At 38.7% G+C, this 19254-nt stretch overlaps 1 protein-coding gene across 2 annotated transcripts in view; it reads right to left on the bottom strand.

The window, feature by feature from the left end:
* The window catches only part of LOC126267256 (uncharacterized), a 250102-nt gene that overhangs the window by 5688 nt on the left and 225160 nt on the right, over nt 1-19254 (bottom strand). For both annotated transcript variants that reach the window (XM_049972306.1, XM_049972317.1), the window contains exons 9-11: nt 12684-12866; nt 10597-10926; nt 785-866 (exon numbers count right to left, since the gene is read on the bottom strand). In XM_049972306.1, the coding sequence (XP_049828263.1) occupies nt 785-866; nt 10597-10926; nt 12684-12866 (595 nt within the window). The remainder of the gene's footprint in view (nt 1-784; nt 867-10596; nt 10927-12683; nt 12867-19254) is intronic.

Genomic DNA, 19254 nt, shown 5'->3' on the forward strand with positions numbered 1-19254 from the left:
GAGACCAGAAGTGAAGCGAATAATGTAATAAGCATACAAAATATTTTTGTTGCTGACTCAAACCTAGTGCTGAGATGTATCATCTTTACATTATCTTGTTAAAAGCAAGCTGACCTACTTGCCATTTCCATTCCAAGTGCCCAGTTTCTTTTGTGTCAATATGCATTATGCAGAAGACAGAATACAAAAACAAACCAATAAAAGCTTATGAAAGCAAGGTGTAATGAAGAAAGCACTTAAAACTGATTGACAGTCAAATACATTGGAAAGTAGAAGTAGTAGTAATTAATGTAAGGTTATGTGATCATATTCCTTTATAGTTTACAAGATGTGATTTACTGCACCAAGCTTTATCAGCATTTTGTTTATAAAGAATGTAAAGAAAAATGGTATGTATTAGTACTACAGAAGATGGCAGAATCTCATAAGTTAAATTTAAAAGTGAAGTGATTTGATAAAAAGTATACTTAGATTGTAGTTTAGTGGAGATAATTCACGAGAGGACATAAGTCATAAGAAAGACAGTATGAGTCCATAGTTTAAGACATTAAGATACTAAAGCCCCAACCAAGATAATTTATAAATACAGCCATATCAACAGCAACAAAGAGTTAATTTTGATTACAGAAATGTTGACTATAATGCTAGAGTAATGCAATTATTACTTATTTTAAATGGAAGAAAATCTGAAAATATTTATGTTCGAAAATTAGGATGTGGTATGGAAAACATGAAAGATTTTCAAGCACACAAAATAGCTGTAATTCAAAAGAAAATAACATACCTTCTTACAAGGATGACTATAGTAGTAACAACTGCTGCTAAAAATACAAAACCACCAAATACACCAAGGGCTATTATGGCACCTGTAAAATAAAAACACAATTAAAAGTCTCTCTCTCTTTCTCTCTCATATATATAAAGTAAGTTCCACATTGGAAAAATATATTAAAAACAAAGACTTACCAAGCGGGAAAGCGCCGGTAGACAGGCACAATAAAATAACACACAAAATTTCTAGCTTTCGCAACCAACGATTGCTTCTTCAGGAAAGAGGGAAGGAGAGGGAAAGACGAAAGGATGTGGGTTTTAAGAGAGAGGGTAAGGAGTCATTCCAATCCTGGGAGCGGAAAGACTTACCTTAGGGGGAAAAAAGGATAGGTATATACTCGTGTGCACACACACACACACACACACACACACACACACACACACACACAAGCAGACATATTTAAAGGCCTTTAAATATGTCTGCTTGTGTGTGTGTGTGTGTGTGTGTGTGTGGGCGCGTGGGCGCGCGGGCGCGCGCGAGTATATACCTATCCCTTTTCCCCCCTGAAGTAAGTCTTTCTGCTCCCGGGATTGGAATGATTCCTTACCCTCTCCCTTAAAACCCACATCCTTTCGTCTTTCCCTCTCCTTCCCTCTTTCCTGAAGAAGCAATCGTTGGTTGCGAAAGCTAGAAATTTTGTGCGTGTGTTTGTGTGTTATTTTATTGTGCCTGTCTACCGGCACTTTCCCGCTTGGTAAGTCTTGGAATCTTTGTTTTTCATATATTTTTCCCATGTGGAAGTTTCTTTGTATTATATATAGTCTCCCTCTGTGTGTGTGTAAAAATACATTGTTTGTTTGGCAAGTCAAGCAAGTACATTTGTTTGTAGATGTTTTACATGTCAGTATAGGTATCTGATATAATTAACTGTAGTTACTTCTCTCTGTTAATGTACACTTGATTGCTCCAAATAGGTAAAGGTTTTTTTTTTTTTTTTTTTTTTTTTTTTTTTTTTTTTTTTTTTTTGTAACGCCATACAGAAAATCGATCAAAAAATTGGTCTATGCATTACTTACTAATTGATGGAATCAGAACAGTCAAGAATAGAGCAAATAGACAAATGGGGAGGAAGGGGACTATGTGTTGAATCTGTTACTTTCATACTTACTCAGAGGAGAAACCAAAATAACACGGAATCAAGTAAAGAATTATAAATGGTTGACTGCCAGGAAAGACATGCAGGAAAACAAAGTAATAAAAAAACATTGGCGCTCAATATTTAAGATTCAAATTACAGATCTCTAATCACACAAAAATTCAGAAGTGAAATACATGTAACAGAGTGAGGGCTTGAACAGAGAAAAATATAAGAAATAAAAGGAAAGTATGAAAGAGTGTTGAAAGAGAACTGAACTGATCAAAGGATTAATACTTCAAAATTTGAAATATGGTTTGCTTAGTGCGTTATTTCTGAAACTATTCAGGTCCACATAGTATGTGCAAAAACAGTCCTGCCTTGTGCATCGTTAACATAATCTTAGTTTCAAAATTTGCTGATGGCTTTAGTCTTACAGACTTACATTGTAATTAATAATAATAATAATAATATCATCAAAAAACATAAATTTGACACCACAACAAAGTGAACAGATGAAGAAAATTTGGGCTCAGAAAAAACATAAACATTCATCATAAAGGAATTCAAGTTAAACGCTCTCTTAAATAGGAATAATCGAAAATAATAATAATAATAATAATATGAAGGATTCTTTCATTTCTTAAATGTTTATGCCACAAAAATGCAGATAACAAATGTTCATGCAGTCAAAGATGCGGGACAATTCTAGTATTTTAGTGCACTATAAAATAAAATAAAAATTGTTCCATATTTTGAGAGGTGGTAGTATGGATGAAAACATGAAAAAATATCCAGTGAAATTGATACCTTAGATCTTGTTCACCTACACTACTGAGAAAACCATCTTTTCTACTGAACAAGTGCTTGTAGTTCTCAAGATGCGCATTTTAGAGCCAGTGTTTACAGGTAATTTTTTTCTAGTTTTGATCCGTACTACCATCAATCAAAAATGGAATAGGTAAAAAAAGTTGTCACACTATTGAAGTGACAGAATCATTTTATCCTTTATTTAAAACTGGAACTTTTACCAGTCCCCTCCCTATGCATTTATTTTTATACAGCATTCCAGACTTATCCATTGAAATTCATTTTGATCATTTGCATAACACAAAGAATAAAGATAATTTTCTGATTCCTGTTCAACTAACAGACTTCCCAATGTATACAAATGAAAATCTTCACTAGGGTAAAGATGAGCATGAAGTTAAGACTACTGAAAAAGAAGCTGTATGACCTTGCTACAGAAATGTTTCTACTCAAAGGAAGAGTTCAAGAAGCATGGTCTGATTATTTAATCAAGAAATCATTGATAATTAGCATTAATATGTAAAACTGACTTTATACTCATGAAAGAATATTGACTTTAGACTGCTGTTCACCTTGTTGTTTATAATTTTATGCAAGTGAATTGTATTCCTAATTCTTGATGTGTGTCCTGTTCCCTTATTTATGATTAATAAGTTATGTTACTGATGAATAAATCACTGTTCACTACATATGGTCTTCTATTATTGTTGTGGATACTTCTGACTTATGCGAGAAGCCTGACCATAGTATTCAAACCAGGATTCATATCTTTTGGATGAAGTGCTCTGAATCTGGATGGAGGCACGGAAATTTGAATCTTACTCCTCTCAAATACAGTGCATAATAATTATGTATAGAATTATTTGCTAAATCCTATAGTTTAACTGTGAAAAATTCAAGTACAAGTGTGCATTTGTTTGTTAATTAAAACTTTGCAGAACTATTACAGAAGACTTACAATCCTTCATATTCATGTGTGTGAAGTTTACATTCTATATTGCCTGGTGATGCTACAGTACATTCCTTAAGAAACCTTATAACATCTGGGTAATTATTGCAAATAAAACTAGTGTGTGATTTCACAATATATGTGTGCTGGAACAAAATCTGTAGATTTTTTCCTTCTCAGCAATCAAATCAAACAAAAAAAGCTACCTGGGAAAAATTATGAGGGTAGCCCTTCAATTTTTGTAAATGACCACCACATGGAGAACTTGAGATATCCTGTTGCTATGGTTTTAAGATTTGTCACCTGTTACAGTTTTAAAAAATCCCAGATCATAAATTGGACAAATAGTTAATTTACGGTGAGTAGAAAGTAGTGTTGTGAAAAAAATGGAAATTTCATGTGAATGTTTTTGTTGAATATTCTAATAAAATTTTTGTTGAGGCCCAACTCAGAATGCTTTGAATTGGTGTGTTAAAAGTTTTGATAATCAGTCATATTCAGAAAAGACTGTTTGCAATTTGTTTGCAGAATTTTTTGCAATTGTGTTACTGTTAGCAATGAAGTCCCTGAAGGTCAGCCAAATTCAGCGTTGTGCGCAACATTATTAGAGATGAACGACATATGACTTACAGTGAGATAGAGGCATCTGGAAAAATGGAAGACTGAAGTACATTCAATTTGACATGAAAATTTAGCTGTCAAAAGTAACAGTTCCTGAAGGATTGCATGCAGTTTGACTGAAGCTCAAAAAAAGACTAGTCTCAATTGGTGTAAAAGAGGGCTCAAAAAATTTGGTTGAGTACTTGAGATGTCTGTATAAACGTCGTAGCAGGAGGCTAAATTTGCGTGTAGTTGTATGAGGTGGAAACCAAGCGGCAGTCAACTATTTGGTGTATTCCAAAATAAACCGAAACCAACCAAGGTTACATTGGACATGTTGCGACATTGGTATAGACTATATACCCATGCTTGAAACATGTCCTTACCACAAATTATCAAAGAACCGGTAATGCTGAATGGTATATAATAATTTGTTTGCCACAGGTAATTAGGGAAATATGGAAGAAAACCAAAAAGATTGTATCTATCTTTCATAATACCGATGCCAACTGTCGCACAGCAAGCAGTTTGTTATCAGGTGTGCAAAACCTTGAAGTTTTGTCCCAGTGTCCGTATTCATGTGATATGTCTCCAAATGATTTATTTTTGTTGCTTTATGTCAAACAAAAAGCACATGGGCTTTTCCATCACCTCAAGAAACTGTTGAGTTATTTCAAAACAATGTTTAGAGGTAGAGTACAAAATATGTTTCCAGAATTTGCCTCTCCCCCTTCCCCTGCCCCTCCCCCGAGGGTATCGGGGCTAGAATAGACCCATGATTATTCCTTGCCCATCATAAGATGCAAAAGGAGTTTTGTATTTAGTGATGCTTTTACATCGAGGATACCTGTCAGTTTTAGCTCCTTTCACAATATTTCCCTCAGTCTTTTAGGCTTCATTACTTCCACTAATCTTTTAGAGTTTGTCCTGCTCCTTTCTAAATTTCCCAGAAGTGTGGGCCATTTGAGGAAAGGCACCTTACATGGTGGAGAATCTATTCAGCATGCACTGTAATGTTTTGCACCCACTATTAGAGTGGATTTATGTTTACACCCAGAATCCAGCATGCAGCCAGTCCTCCATGGGGAGGTCATTGTGTACCATCATGATTGTAGGTACCTGACAACATAGGGATCACACTGATGATGCCTGAGCTGTAACCATCTTAAGTATGATGAGGAGTAGGCGCCTGTATAATCCAGACCATCGAGAGTCTGGGCAACAGATACTATGACAGGTAGTCTGTGCTGTGCCAGGTTAGCACCCATAAGGAGAGCCTCCTGTCAGAGTGACTGGCATCAGCTTGGGTGATCAGCAGTGAATTAGATCAAACTCACTCATACTGGTGGCCATGCCAACATGGCTGCCTGGGAGGTCAACAGTTTGCCTAGTTCTTGGTAAGCACCAGATATGATGGAGAACCTTTTCCCATGGCAAAGCCACTGTTTTTTGTTGAGAGAAGATATGGATCTTTTTGGTCAAAATGTTGGATGCTAACTAATCACAGGCACTTGAAACCTGTGAAAAGCTTTTGGGTATAACAGTTACCATCTCTCCTCATAGTGAACTCAAAAAGATTCGAGGTGTCATCTTCCATAGGGACCTAATGCTACAAACAGATGGAAAAACTGCATCCTAACCACAATTTACTGGTTACGAACTGTAGATTAAAATTGAAAAAACTGCAAAAAAATAGGAATTTAAGGGGATGATACCTGGATCAACTGAAAGAACCAGAAGTTGTGGAGAATTTTAGAGGGAGCATTAGGGAATGATTGACAAGAACAGGTGAAAGGAATACAGCAGAAGAAGAATTGGTAATGTGAGAAATGAAATAATGAAGGCAGCGGAGGATCATGTAGGTAAAAAGAAGAGTGCTAGTAGAAATGCTTCGGTAACACAAGAGATATTGAATTTAATTGATGAAAGGAGAAAATATAAAAATGCAGTAAATGAAGCAGGTGAAAGGGAACACAAACATGTACATAATGAGATTGACAGGTGTAAAATGGCTAAGTAGGAATGACTAGAGGACAAATGTAAGGATGTAGAAGCATACATCACTAGGGGTAAGATAGATGCTGCTTACAGGAAAATTAAAGAGGCCTTTGAAGAAAAGAGAACCATCGGTATGAATATCAAGAGATCATACCGAAAACCAATCCAAAGCAAAGAAGGAAAGCAGAAAGGAGGACGGAATGCATAGAGGGTCTATATAATGGAGATGTACTTGAGGGCAATATTATGGAAATGGAAGAGGATATAGATGAAGATGAGATGGGCGATTTGATGCTGCATGAAGAATTTGACAGAGTACTGAAAGACCTAAGTCAAAATTACACCCCAGGAGTAGACAACATTCTGGCATAACTACTCATAGCCTTGGAAAATCCATCCATGACAAAACTCTTCCATCTTGTGTGCAAGATATATGAGACAGGTAAAATACCATCAGACTTCAAGAAGACTGTAATAATTCCAATTCCAAAGACACAGGTGCTGACAGGTGTGAAAATTACTGAACTATCAGTTTAATAAGCCATGGCTGCAAAATACTAACAGTAACTCTTTACAGAAGAATGCAAAAACTGATAGAAGCCGATCTCAGGAAAAGATCAATTTGGATTCCGGAAAAATGTAGGTACACACGAGGCAATACTGACAGTATGAATTCTCATAGAAGATAAGTTAAGGAAAGGTAAACCTACATTTATAGCTTCTGTAGACTTAGAGAAGGCTTTTGACAATGCTGATTGAAATACTCTGTTTCAAATTCTAAAGGTGGCAGGGGTAAAATACAGAAGTGAAAAACTGTTTACAGTTTGTACAGAAACCAGATGGCAGTTATAAGAGTTCAGGGACAGGAAAGGAAGCAATGGTTGTGAAGGGAGAAACAAGGTTATAGCCTAACCCCCCCCCCCCCCCTCCAATGTTATTCAATCTGTATATTGAGCAAGCAGTAAAGGTAACAAAAGAAAAATTGGGAGTAGGAATTAAAGTCCAGGGAGAAGAAATAAAAACTTTGAGGTTTGATGTTTGGCAATGAGACTGTAATTATGTCAGAGACAGCAAAGGACTTGGAAGAGCAGTTGAGCAGAATGGACAGTGTCTTGAAAGGAGGATATACAGGTAAGATGAACATCAACAAAAGCAAAATGAGGATAATGGAATATAGCCTAATTAAATCAGATGATGCTGAGGGAATTAGATTAGGAAATGAGACACTTCAAGTAATATGTGAGCAGCAAAATAATTGATGATGGTCACAGTAGAGAGGATATAAAATGTTGACTGGAAATGGCAAGAAAAGTGTTTCTGAAAAAGAGAAATATGTTAATATTGCATATAGATTTTAGTGTCAGTAAGTTCTTTCTGAACGTATTTGTTTGAATGTAGCCATGTATAGAAGTGAAACATGATTGATAAACAGTGTAGACAAGAAGAGAATAGAAGCTTTTGAAATATGTGCTACAGAAGAATGCTGAAGATTGGGTGCGTAGATCACGAGAATTGGGAAGAAGAGAAATTTGTGGCACAACCTGATGAGAAGAAGGGATCAGTTGTTAGGATACATTCTGAGGCATCAAGGGACACTAATTTAGTGCTGACTGGAGAAGCTGTGGCTGTTCGTGTGTGCCAGGCAGTTCATATAACAGTATGTAATATCTATCTACTCCCAGACAAATCTATACCATATCACGAGTCGTTAGAGCTAGTCGAACAGCTGCCTCCACCCTTTCTCTTACTGGTGGACTTCAATGCCCACTATCTTCTATGAGACTGTCAATCCACTTCGAGCAGGGACCAAGTAACAGAGCAGCTAATTTCAGAACTGCAAGCCCACCTCCTTCATACTGGAGCTACAAAACATACCAGTATGACCTGAGGAACATACTCAGTCATAGATATTATAGTGTGCATCCTGAGCTTCTCACCCTTAACCCAGTGGTTCATCCACAGCGACCTCTACCAAAGGAGTGCCCAAGGTGCTATTGACATGATTATAAATGCTGAGGAAGCAACAATACCAAATTCTTCAGGCTATTCCTGACATATGCTGGTGCCATGTGGTCTGTAGGATAGGTGCAGCTACCAGAGAGCATCAGAGGGCATTTCAAAGAGATGAGTGGGATCTCTTTATGAAACATTTAATGGCATTCAAGAGACTTTGAGGAAAGGCTTGGCTTCAACAAAAAAAAATCAGGAGTTTTGGGGAACACCCCACACTCCATACCTCTCAAGTGCAGATTAAACTACACCACATTTGTAGCCAACCACTGTCCACCATAGTTCCTGGCATCTCCCTTGAGGGTGGCATCTGTATTGATCCTGTGGCCATGTTTCTTGGCACATTTCACCAAAGTGTCCATTTGCAGTAAATACCATCCTCATTTCCTGACATGGAAATGCCTGCTGGTGGGAAACACCTTATCCTTCCATGCATAAGGCTTTGAACTGTACAATGTTCCATTTGGTGAACAGAAGATCATTATAAAGAGTATTTCAAACAATGGAAAATCCAGGATGGAATGTAACAATACCACAGAAGGAAGGTTGCTACTCACCATATAGCGGAGGTGCTGAGTCGCGATAGGCACAACAAAAAGATTCACACGCACAATTATAGCTTTTGGCCATTAAGAACTTTGTCAGCAGCGCTCGCGCGCGCGCGCCCCGCACACACACACACACACACACACATCTGCAGTCTCAGAGAACTGAAACAACAGTGCAAGCAGCAGCACGAGTGCATGATGGGAGTGTCAACTGGGTGTGGGTAAGGAGGAGGCTGGGGCAGGGAAGGGGAGGGATAGTATGGTGCGAGTGGCAGACAGTGAAGTGTTACAGTTTAGATGGAGGGCAGGAGAGAAGGTGCTAATGGGGGAGGGCATAAGTAGCAGAAAGGAGAGAAACAAAAAGAAATTAAAAGACTGGGTGTGGCGGTGAAATGATGGCTGTGTAGTGCTGGAATGGGAACAGGGAGGGGGCTGGATGGGTGAGGACAGTGACCAACAAAGGTTGAGGCCAGGAGGGTTTCGGGAACGTAGGATGTATTGCAGGGAAAGTTCCCACCTGCTCAATTCAGAAAAGCTGGTGTTGGTGGGAAAGATCCATATGGCACAGGCTGTGAAGCAGTCATTGAGATGAGAGAGGTCACGTTTGGCAGCGTGTTCAGCAACAGGGTGGTCCACTTGTTTTTTGGTCACAGTTTGTCGGTGGCTGTTCATGTGGACAGACAGCTTGTTGATTGTCATGCCTACATAGAATGCAGACAGTGGTTGCAGCTTAGCTTGTAAATCACATGACTAGTTTCACAGGTAGCCCTGCCTTTGATGGGATAGGTGATGTTAGTGACCGGACTGGAGTAGGTGGTCGTAGGAGGATGTATGGGACAGGTTTTGCATCTAGGTCTATTACAGGGGTATGAGCCATGAGGTAAGGGATTGGGAGCAGGGGCTATGTAAGGATGGACAAGTATATGGTGTAGGTCCTGTTCCCATTCCAGCACTACACCGCCGCCATTTCACCACCACACCCAGTCTTATAATTTCTTTTTATTTCTCTCCTTTCCGCTACTTATCCCCTCCCCCTTCCGAACCTTCTCTCCTGCCCTCTATCTAAAATGCAACACTTCACTGTCTGCCACTCCTGCCATACTATCCCTCCCCCTCCCCACCCCAGCCTCCTCCTTACCCACACCCAGTCACCACTTCCACCACGCACTGATGCTGCTGCTTGCAGTGTTGTTTCAGTTCTCTGAGACTACATACATGTGTGGAAGTGGTGTTTGCATGAGTGTGTGTGTGCGTGTGTGTATGTTTGTCTACTCCTGACAAAGGCCTTAGTGGCTGAAAGCTATAATTGTGTGAATCTTTTTGTTGTGCCTATCACAGCTCAGCAACTCTGCTTTATGGTGAGTAGCAACTTTCCTTCTCTGGTATTGTTATAAAGAGTATATGTTAGATAAAAATTTGAATCTTATATGTAATTAATGAATATTTGTACTGGGATTACAAGTACTTCATACTGGGATTACAAACACCACAAAAAACTTGTGTTGTGTGGGAAGTGCTTTTATAAATTTGAAAATATAGTAATAGTTGTTTGTGTTCAATGGATATTTTTCCATCTTTGTGAAATAAATGTATTAATGAAATTGCACCTTGTTTAAGTGTTAAACAACATTCTTGTTTAGTTAATTTTGATTTTTGTGAACTTTTTCAGGAAACCTGTTTGCTTCATTAACAAATTGCTCACATATTTGTCATATATGTTTTGTGATAGCTCTCAACATGGCCACACACCATAACAAACTTACAGCATACTTACCAAGGTTAAGTCTGGCTCCCACTGTTTCACGTTTCTCCTCAATTACAGAGTGGGCAATGTCAGCATCTGGCAAGCTGCTCTTGATATTTACACTGTCTGGAACTTCATTGTCCTGTGGACGTGAAGCATCAGGCTGAGGAGTGTTGGCCAAGTTAACCTCATAGCCACTAGTAGATATAGCAGCTGCTGTTGTTCTGCTTACAGGACTGATAACAGTTGGTCCATAAATAGTTGGACGAGCCGTTGGAGCAGCATTTGCTGGAGTTCTTGTCCTTGCTGGTGGTTTCGTTGCTCTTGTTGGAGGTACTGCATTTGTTGGCTTCACTTCTTCTGTAGTGTGATACAAGTCAGAAAAGCATAGTAAACATCATTAATGCAATTCCCCTTAATATATCTAAACCTATGTTTAATAATATATTTAAATAAAAATAAATTAAATCTTTCAACTAAGCAACCTATGGAGGTTGCAACAAACAAATAATTTAGATTTTCCAGCCTGTTATGCTGCTGTCATCTGTATTTACTTGATGAACCCAACATTTTGTGTCTATCTGTGTAGGACAGTTTCCTGGGAGGTAGACACACTCTCCCCTTCCTAAAGATGTTTTCCTCAGGTGGAATGAAAAGTTGGGCTCACCAAGGAAACCCATTTCAGCAGCAGCCAGAATGTCTTAATCATTGTAATATGTTATTACTGAGTATGTTGCAGGAAATAACACCAGTTCTCCAAGGTATTACATGGTCAGTAAGTATTTTATTGAGCACTAATGTGGGGAGGGATGGAGGTAGCACTTGTGAGAATTGAATGAAGCAATTTTCCCTCCAAGGAATTATAAATTAGTACCCCCTATGGAACAGGAACTGCTTCATTAATTTTTCTAGCACTAACACCCCAAACATAGATTAGTAAAATCACACACAACATTTGACAAGTGGTAAAATAATGCTGCTGCACATAACATTATTTAATCTCTAAGACTGGCAGTGGCTGAACACAAAATTATAGTAGCCTGAAGTCTTCAGATTGTCACCAATCAACTAGGAAGATGATTAATAGCAAAAAACACATTTGTCTTGGTTTTTCATTTACACCTAGTAATTTCTTTTCAGTTAGCTCTCACCTTGACATATTAATTGCTAACAGCTGGTTACTAGCAGTATTGTGGAATTCTTGGTATATCTGTGTATTTTTTCTTCAAAACCCTCTTCTGCACCTTGTGCCTCTCTTGACCTATATTTTGAAACAAATTTCCTTCACTCCAATACCTGTATGTTTTACTCTTCCTTTGCTCTGTTTCTAATCTTTTGCTTTACTATACGTTATAAATTTTTAACTCTCATGGGGAGTAGGGATTCGAAAATAGTTATTAATTAACATGTCTGTCAACAATTCCACACTCATTTCAAAGTTTCATTCAAGATTTCCTCAAAGTTTCATAAAGACTCAAGTACAGACAGACAGGTGCCTGACTCAACTTTATTTCATTACTTACTGACCAAAATGCAGTCTCATTATTAGATTGTGTGTTTTTGAATAGCTAGTAGAGTTAACAATTCCATTTTGATGCAGAACACTTAAATTGGCACTATTTTGCTAAGTGGTGTGAGTGGTCACCTTGAAATTTGCTGCCTGGGGTACATCCAGCCATTGAATTAATGTAAATCCATCTACACGTTTACTCTTCAGATTACTGTGAATGGTAGAAGATACTTTCCATGGTACCACACACTGGAGTTTCATTGTGTTCACTATGTGTATGGAGCACAAAGAGGCCTCAGCAGGTGACATAGTTAGTGTAATCTTGTCTTTGCAATACATAGGGATTTTTAGTGTGTTCATAGACACCTCATTGATTGACCTGTCACTGAAATATTGTGCACAAAAGTGGAATTGTCAGTATGATGTGATACCCAAAGCTCACCAGGCAGTCATGGCAGGGATATTTTGGATATAACTTAAATGATTCTGTTCATGTTTGTCACATATTAGTAGCTGTCTGACATTTTTATAAATTGACATGTGTAAAAGTGTGATCTTTTCTCATCCTGATAAGTTTAATAAGATTTATTATATAATCAGACTTTACCTTTGCATACTGGAGGTGGCTGATCATATAGGCCATTGGACATGCATTGAATCTGCTTGGGTCCAACAAGTTTAAAATGTTGTGACAAGCAGCGATATTCTACCACTGTCCCTACAATGGTAGCATTATTGCTGAGAGAGTAGTGTCCATTTTCTATTGAAGGTGGTTCTTCACACTCAATAGCTGTCAAAAAAAAAAAAAAAAGAAAAAAAACAGCTCATTAATGATATTTCTTTGTTTTGTTGCACATTGTAACTTACACAATAACTTACAATGCAGCCATATGTGATAGCGCTCTAGAAGAGTATAAATGTAATGCTTTCTAAAAATACAGGTACCATATATTCTTTCTCTTAGTTTATCTATTTATATTGCTTCCATTAATAACAGCACACATTAGAGGACTCACAAAGACTTATAGGAGAAAACAGCAGACAAGTTCCAGCAAATCTTAGTGGAAATAAATGGCAAATGTACATGTTCTGAAGTCATAATTTTACACTTCTTGTCAATAACCAACATGTCAGGATATCCTTGTCCTGTTGTTTTTATTGCCAGAAATTAAATGTTAGTGAAGTTATCAAATATTCTCCTAAAGAACAGTATTTCTTGAAAAACTTTCATTATTAAAGAAGTCTTGCTGTGAAGAAAACAATTTTCCATGATTTCCCTAAACAGCTTCAGGCAAATGCCAGGCTGGTTCCTGTGAAAGGGCACATCCGATTTTCTTCCCCATCCTTTCCTAATCTGAAAGCACAGATGACCCTGCTGTTTGGTCCCCTCCCCCAAACCAACCAACCTTTGTTGGCTGTTTGTCAATAGATCATTTCCTTCGTGGTGATTCATAATGTTCAAACATAGTATATGTTCAAAAATTGTACTACAAATCAACATTAGTGTTATGGGTCTGTAATTCAGCAGGTAGTCCTGTTTTCTTTCTTCAGTGTTAGTGTTACTTGTGCAACTTTCCAATCTGGTTTGGATCTTTCTACGAGTGAGTGGTTGTATGTTGTTGTTGTGGTCTTCAGTCCTGAGACTGGTTTGATGCAGCTCTCCATGCTACTCTATCTTGTGCAAGCTTCTTCATCTCCCAGTACCTACTGCAACCTACATCCTTCTGAATCTGCTTAGTGTAGTCATCTCTTGGTCTCCCTCTACGATTTTTACCCTCCACGCTGCCCTCTAATACCAAATTGGTGATCCCTTGATGCCTCAGAACATGTCCTACCAACCGATCCCTTCTTCTGGTCAAGTTGTGCTACACACTTCTCTTCTCTCCAATCCTATTCAATACTTCCTCATTAGTTATGCGATCTACCCATCTAATCTTCAGCATTCTTCTGTAGCACCACATTTCGAAAGCTTCTATTCTCTTCTTGTCCAAACTAGTTATCGTCCATGTTTCACTTCCATACATGGCTACACTCCATACAAATACTTTCAGAAATGACTTTCTGACACTTAAATCTATATTCAATGTTAACAAATTTCTCTTCTTCAGAAACGCTTTCCTTGCCAGTGCCAGTCTACATTTTATATCCTCTCTACTTCGACCATCATCAGTTATTTTGCTCCCCAAATAGCAAAACTCCTTTACTACTTTATTTGTCTCATTTCCTAATCTAATTCCCTCAGCATCACCCGACTTTATTCGACTACATTCTATTATCCTCGTTTTGCTTTTGTTGATGTTCATCTTATATCCTCCTTTCAAGACACTATCCATTCCGTTCAACTGCTCTTCCAAATCCTTTGCTGTCTCTGACAGAATTACAATGTCATCGGCGAACCTCAACATTTTTTCTTCTTCTCCATGGATTTTAATACCTACTCCAAATTTTTCTTTTGTTTCCTTCACTGCTTGCTCAATATACAGATTGAATAACATCGGGGAGAGACTGCAACCCTGTCTCACTCCCTTCCCAACCACTGCTTCCCTTTCATGTCCCTCGACTCTTATAACTGCCATCTGGTTTCGGTACAAATTGTAAATAGCCTTTCGCTCCCTGTATTTTACCCCTGACACCTTCAGTATTTGAAAGAGAGTATTCCAATCAACATTGTCAAAAGCTTGCTCTATGTCTACAAATGCTAGAAACATAGGTTTGCCCTTCCTTAATCTAGCTTCTAAGATAAGTCGTAGGGTCAGTATTGCCTCACGTGTTCCAACATTTCTACGGAATCCAAACTGATCTTCCCCGAGGTTGGCTTCTACTAGTTTTTCCATCTGTCTGTAAAGAATTTGCGTTAGTACTTTGCAGCTGTGACTTATTAAACTGATAGTTCGGTAATTTTCACATCTGTCAACACCTGCTTTCTTTGGGATTGGAATTATTATATTCTTCTTGAAGTCTGAGGGTATTTCGCCTGTCTCATACATCTTGCTCACCAGATGGTAGAGTTTTGTCACTACTGGCTCTCCCAAGGCCGTCAGTAGTTCCAATGGAACGTTGTCTACTCCGGGGGCCTTGTTTCAACTCAGGTCTTTCAGTGCTCTGTCAAACTCTTCACGCAGTATCGTATCTCCCATTTCATCTTCATCTACATCCTCTTCCATTTCAATAATATTGTCCTCAAGTACATCGCCCTTGTATAGACCCTCTATATACTCCTTCCACCTTTCTGCTTTCCCTTCTTTGCTTAGAACTGGGTTTCTATCTGAGCTCTTGATATTCATACAAGTGGTTCTCTTATCTCCAAAGGTCTCTTTAATTTTCGTGCAGGCAGTATCTATCTTACCCCTAGTGAGATAAGCCTCTACATCCTTACATTTGTCCTCTAGCCATCCCTGCTTAGCCATTTTGCACTTGCTGTCGATCTCTTTTTTGAGACGTCTGTATTCCATTTTGCCTGCTTCATTTACTGCATTTTTATATTTTCTCCTTTCATCAATTAAATTGAATATTTCTTCTGTTACCCAAGGATTTCTACTAGCCTCCATCTTTTTACCTACTTGATCCTCTGCTGCCTTCACTACTTCATCCCCCAAAGCTACCCATTCTTCTTCTACTGTATTTCTTTCCCCCATTCCTGTCAATTGCTCCCTTATGCTCTCCCTGAAACTCTGTACAACCTCTGGTTCTTTTAGTTTATCCAGGTCCCATCTCCTTAAATTCCCACCTTTTTGCAGTTTCTTTAGTTTTAATCTACAGGTCATAACCAATAGGTTGTGGTCAGAGTCCACATCTGCCCCTGGAAATGTCTTACAATTTAAAACCTGGTTCCTAAATCTCTGTCTTACCATTATATAATCTATCTGAGACCTGTCAGTATCTCCAGGCTTCTTCCATGTATACAGCCTTCTTTTATGATTCTTGAACCAAATGTTAGCTATAATTAAGTTGTGCTCTGTGCAGAATTCTACCAGGCGGCTTCCTCTTGCATTTCTTTGCCCCAATCCATATTCACCTACTACGTTTCCTTCTCTCCCTTTTCCTACTACCGAATTCCAGTCACCCATGACTATTAAATTTTCGTCACCCTTCACTATCTGAATAATTTCTTTTATTTGATCATACATTTCTTCAATTTCTCCGTCATCTGCAGAGCTAGTTGTCATATAAACTTGTACTACTGTAGTAGGTGTGGGCTTCGTATCTATCTTGGCCACAATAATGCGTTCACTATGCTGTTTGTAGTAGCTTACCCGCATTCCTATTTTCCTATTCATTATTAGACCTACTCCTGCATTACCCCTGTTTGATTTTGTGTTTATAACCCTGTAGTCACCTGACCAAAAGTCTTGTTCCTCCTGCCACCGCACTTCACTAATTCCCACTATATCTAACTTTAACCTATCCATTTCTCTTTTTAAATTTTCTAACCTACCTGCCCGATTAAGCGATCTGACATTCCACGCTCCGATCCGTAGAACGCCAGTTTTCTTTCTCCTGATAACAACATCCTCTTGAGTAGTCCCCGCCCGGAGATCCGAATGGGGGACTATTTTACCTCCGGAATATTTCACCCAAGAGGACGCCATCATCATTTAATCATACAGTAAAGCTGCATGCCTTTCAGCCGTTCGCAGTACCAGCACAGCAAGGCCGTTTTGGTTATTGTTACAAGGTCCGATCAGTCAATCATCCAGACTGTTGCCCCTGCAACTACTGAAAAGGCTGCTGCCCCTCTTCAGGAACCACATGTTTGTCTGGCCTCTCAACAAATACCCTTCCGTTGTGTTTGCACCTATGGTACGGCTATCTGTATTGCTGAGGCACGCAAGCCTCCCCACCAACGGCAAGGTCCATGGTTCATGGAAGTTGGGTCTACTGTATCAGCATACTCTGAGAGGAACCTGACTAAGTTAGACTTAAGATATCCCTCTGGAATTCACTGAACCATCTTAATATGGTAATTTGATATGGATCTAGTAGAATTTTGCACAGAGCACAACTTAATCATAGCTAACACTTGGTTTAAACATCATGAAAGAAGGTTGTATACGTGGAAGAACCCTGGAGATACTAAAAGGTATCAGATAGATTATATAATGGTAAGACAGAGATTTAGGAACCAGGTTTTAAGTTGTAAGACATTTCCAGGGGCAGATGTGGACTCTGACCACAATCTATTGGTTATGACCTGTAGATTAAAACTGAAGAAACTGCAAAAATGTGAGAAATTAAGAAGATGGGACCTGGATAAACTGAAAGAACCAGAGGTTGTACAGAGTTTCAGAGAGAGCATTAGGGAACAATTGACAGGAATAGGGGAAAGAAATACAGTAGAAGAAGAATGGGTAGCTCTGAGGGATGTAGTAGTGAAGGCAGCAGAGGATAAAGTAGGTACAAAGACGAGGGCTGCTAGAAATCCTTGGGTAACAGAAGAAATATTGATTTTAATTGATGAAAGGAGAAAATATAAAAATGCAGTAAATGAAGCAGGCAAAAAGGAATACAAACGTCTCAAAAATGAGATCGACAGGAAGTGCAAAATGGCTAAACAGGGATGGCTAGAGGACAAATGTAAGGATGTAGAAGCTTATCTCACTAGGGGTAAGATAGATACTGCCTACAGGAAAATTAAAGAGACCTTTGGAGAGAAGAGAACCACGTGTATGAATATCAAGAGCTCAGATGGCAGCCCAGTTCTAAGCAAAGAAGGGAAGGCAGAAAGGTGGAAGGAGTATATAGAAGGTTTATACAAGGGCGATGTACTTGAGGACAATATTATGGAAATAGAAGAGGATGTAGATGAAGACGAAATGGGAGATACGATACTGCGTGAAGAGTTTGACAGAGCACTGAAAGACCTGTGTCGAAACAAGGCCCCCGGAGTAGACAACATTCCATTAGAACTACTGACGGCCTTGGGAGAGCCAGTCATGACAAAACTCTACCAGCTGGTGAGCAAGATGTATGAGACAGGCGAAATACCCTCAGACTTCAAGAAGAATATAATAATTCCAATCCCAAAGAAAGCAGGTGCTGACAGATGTGAAAATTACCGAACTATCAGTTTAATAAGCCACGGCTGCAAAATACTAACGCGAATTCTTTACAGACGAATGGAAAAACTGGTAGATGCAGACCTCGGGGAGGATCAGTTTGGATTCCGTCGAAATGTTGGAACACGTGAGGCAATACTGACCTTACGACTTATCTTAGAAGAAAGATTAAGAAAAGGCAAACCTACGTTTCTAGCATTTGTAGACTTAGAGAAAGCTTTTGACAATGTTGACTGGAATACTCTTTTTCAAATTCTAAAGGTGGCAGGGGTAAAATACAGGGAGCGAAAGGCTATTTATAATTTGTACAGAAACCAGATGGCAGTAATAAGAGTCGAGGGGCATGAAAGGGAAGCAGTGGTTGGGAAAGGAGTGAGACAGGGTTGTAGCCTCTCCCCAATGTTATTCAATCTGTATATTGAGCAAGCAGTAAAGGAAACAAAAGAAAAATTTGGAGTAGGTATTAAAATTCATGGAGACGAAGTAAAAACTTTGAGGTTCGCCGATGACATTGTAATTCTGTCAGAGACGGCAAAGGACTTGGAAGAGCAGTTGAACGGAATGGACAGTGTCTTGAAAGGAGGATATAAGATGAACATTAACAAAAGCAAAACGAGGATAATGGAATGTAGTCAAATTAAATCGGGTGATGCTGAGGGAATTAGATTAGGAAATGAGACACTTAAAGTAGTAAAGGAGTTTTGCTATTTAGGAAGTAAAATAACTGATGATGGTTGAAGTAGAGAGGATATTAAATGTAGACTGGCAATGGCAAGGAAAGCGTTTCTGAAGAAGAGAAATTTGTTAACATCGAATATAGATTTATGTATCAGGAAGTCGTTTCTGAAAGTATTTGTTTGGAGTGTAGCCATTTGTGGAAGTGAAACATGGACGATTACTAGTTTGGACAAGAAGAGAATAGAAGCTTTCGAAATGTGGTGCTACAGAAGAATACTGAAGATAAGGTGGATAGATCACGTAACTAATGAGGAGGTATTGAATAGGATTGGGGAGAAGAGAAGTTTGTGGCACAACTTGACTAGAAGAAGGGATCGGTTGGTAGGACATGTTTTGAGGCATCAAGGGATCACAAATTTAGCATTGGAGGGCAGCGTGGAGGGT

Source organism: Schistocerca gregaria, chromosome 1 (genome assembly GCF_023897955.1).
Source record: "Schistocerca gregaria isolate iqSchGreg1 chromosome 1, iqSchGreg1.2, whole genome shotgun sequence".
NCBI classification, from domain to species: domain Eukaryota; kingdom Metazoa; phylum Arthropoda; class Insecta; order Orthoptera; family Acrididae; genus Schistocerca; species Schistocerca gregaria.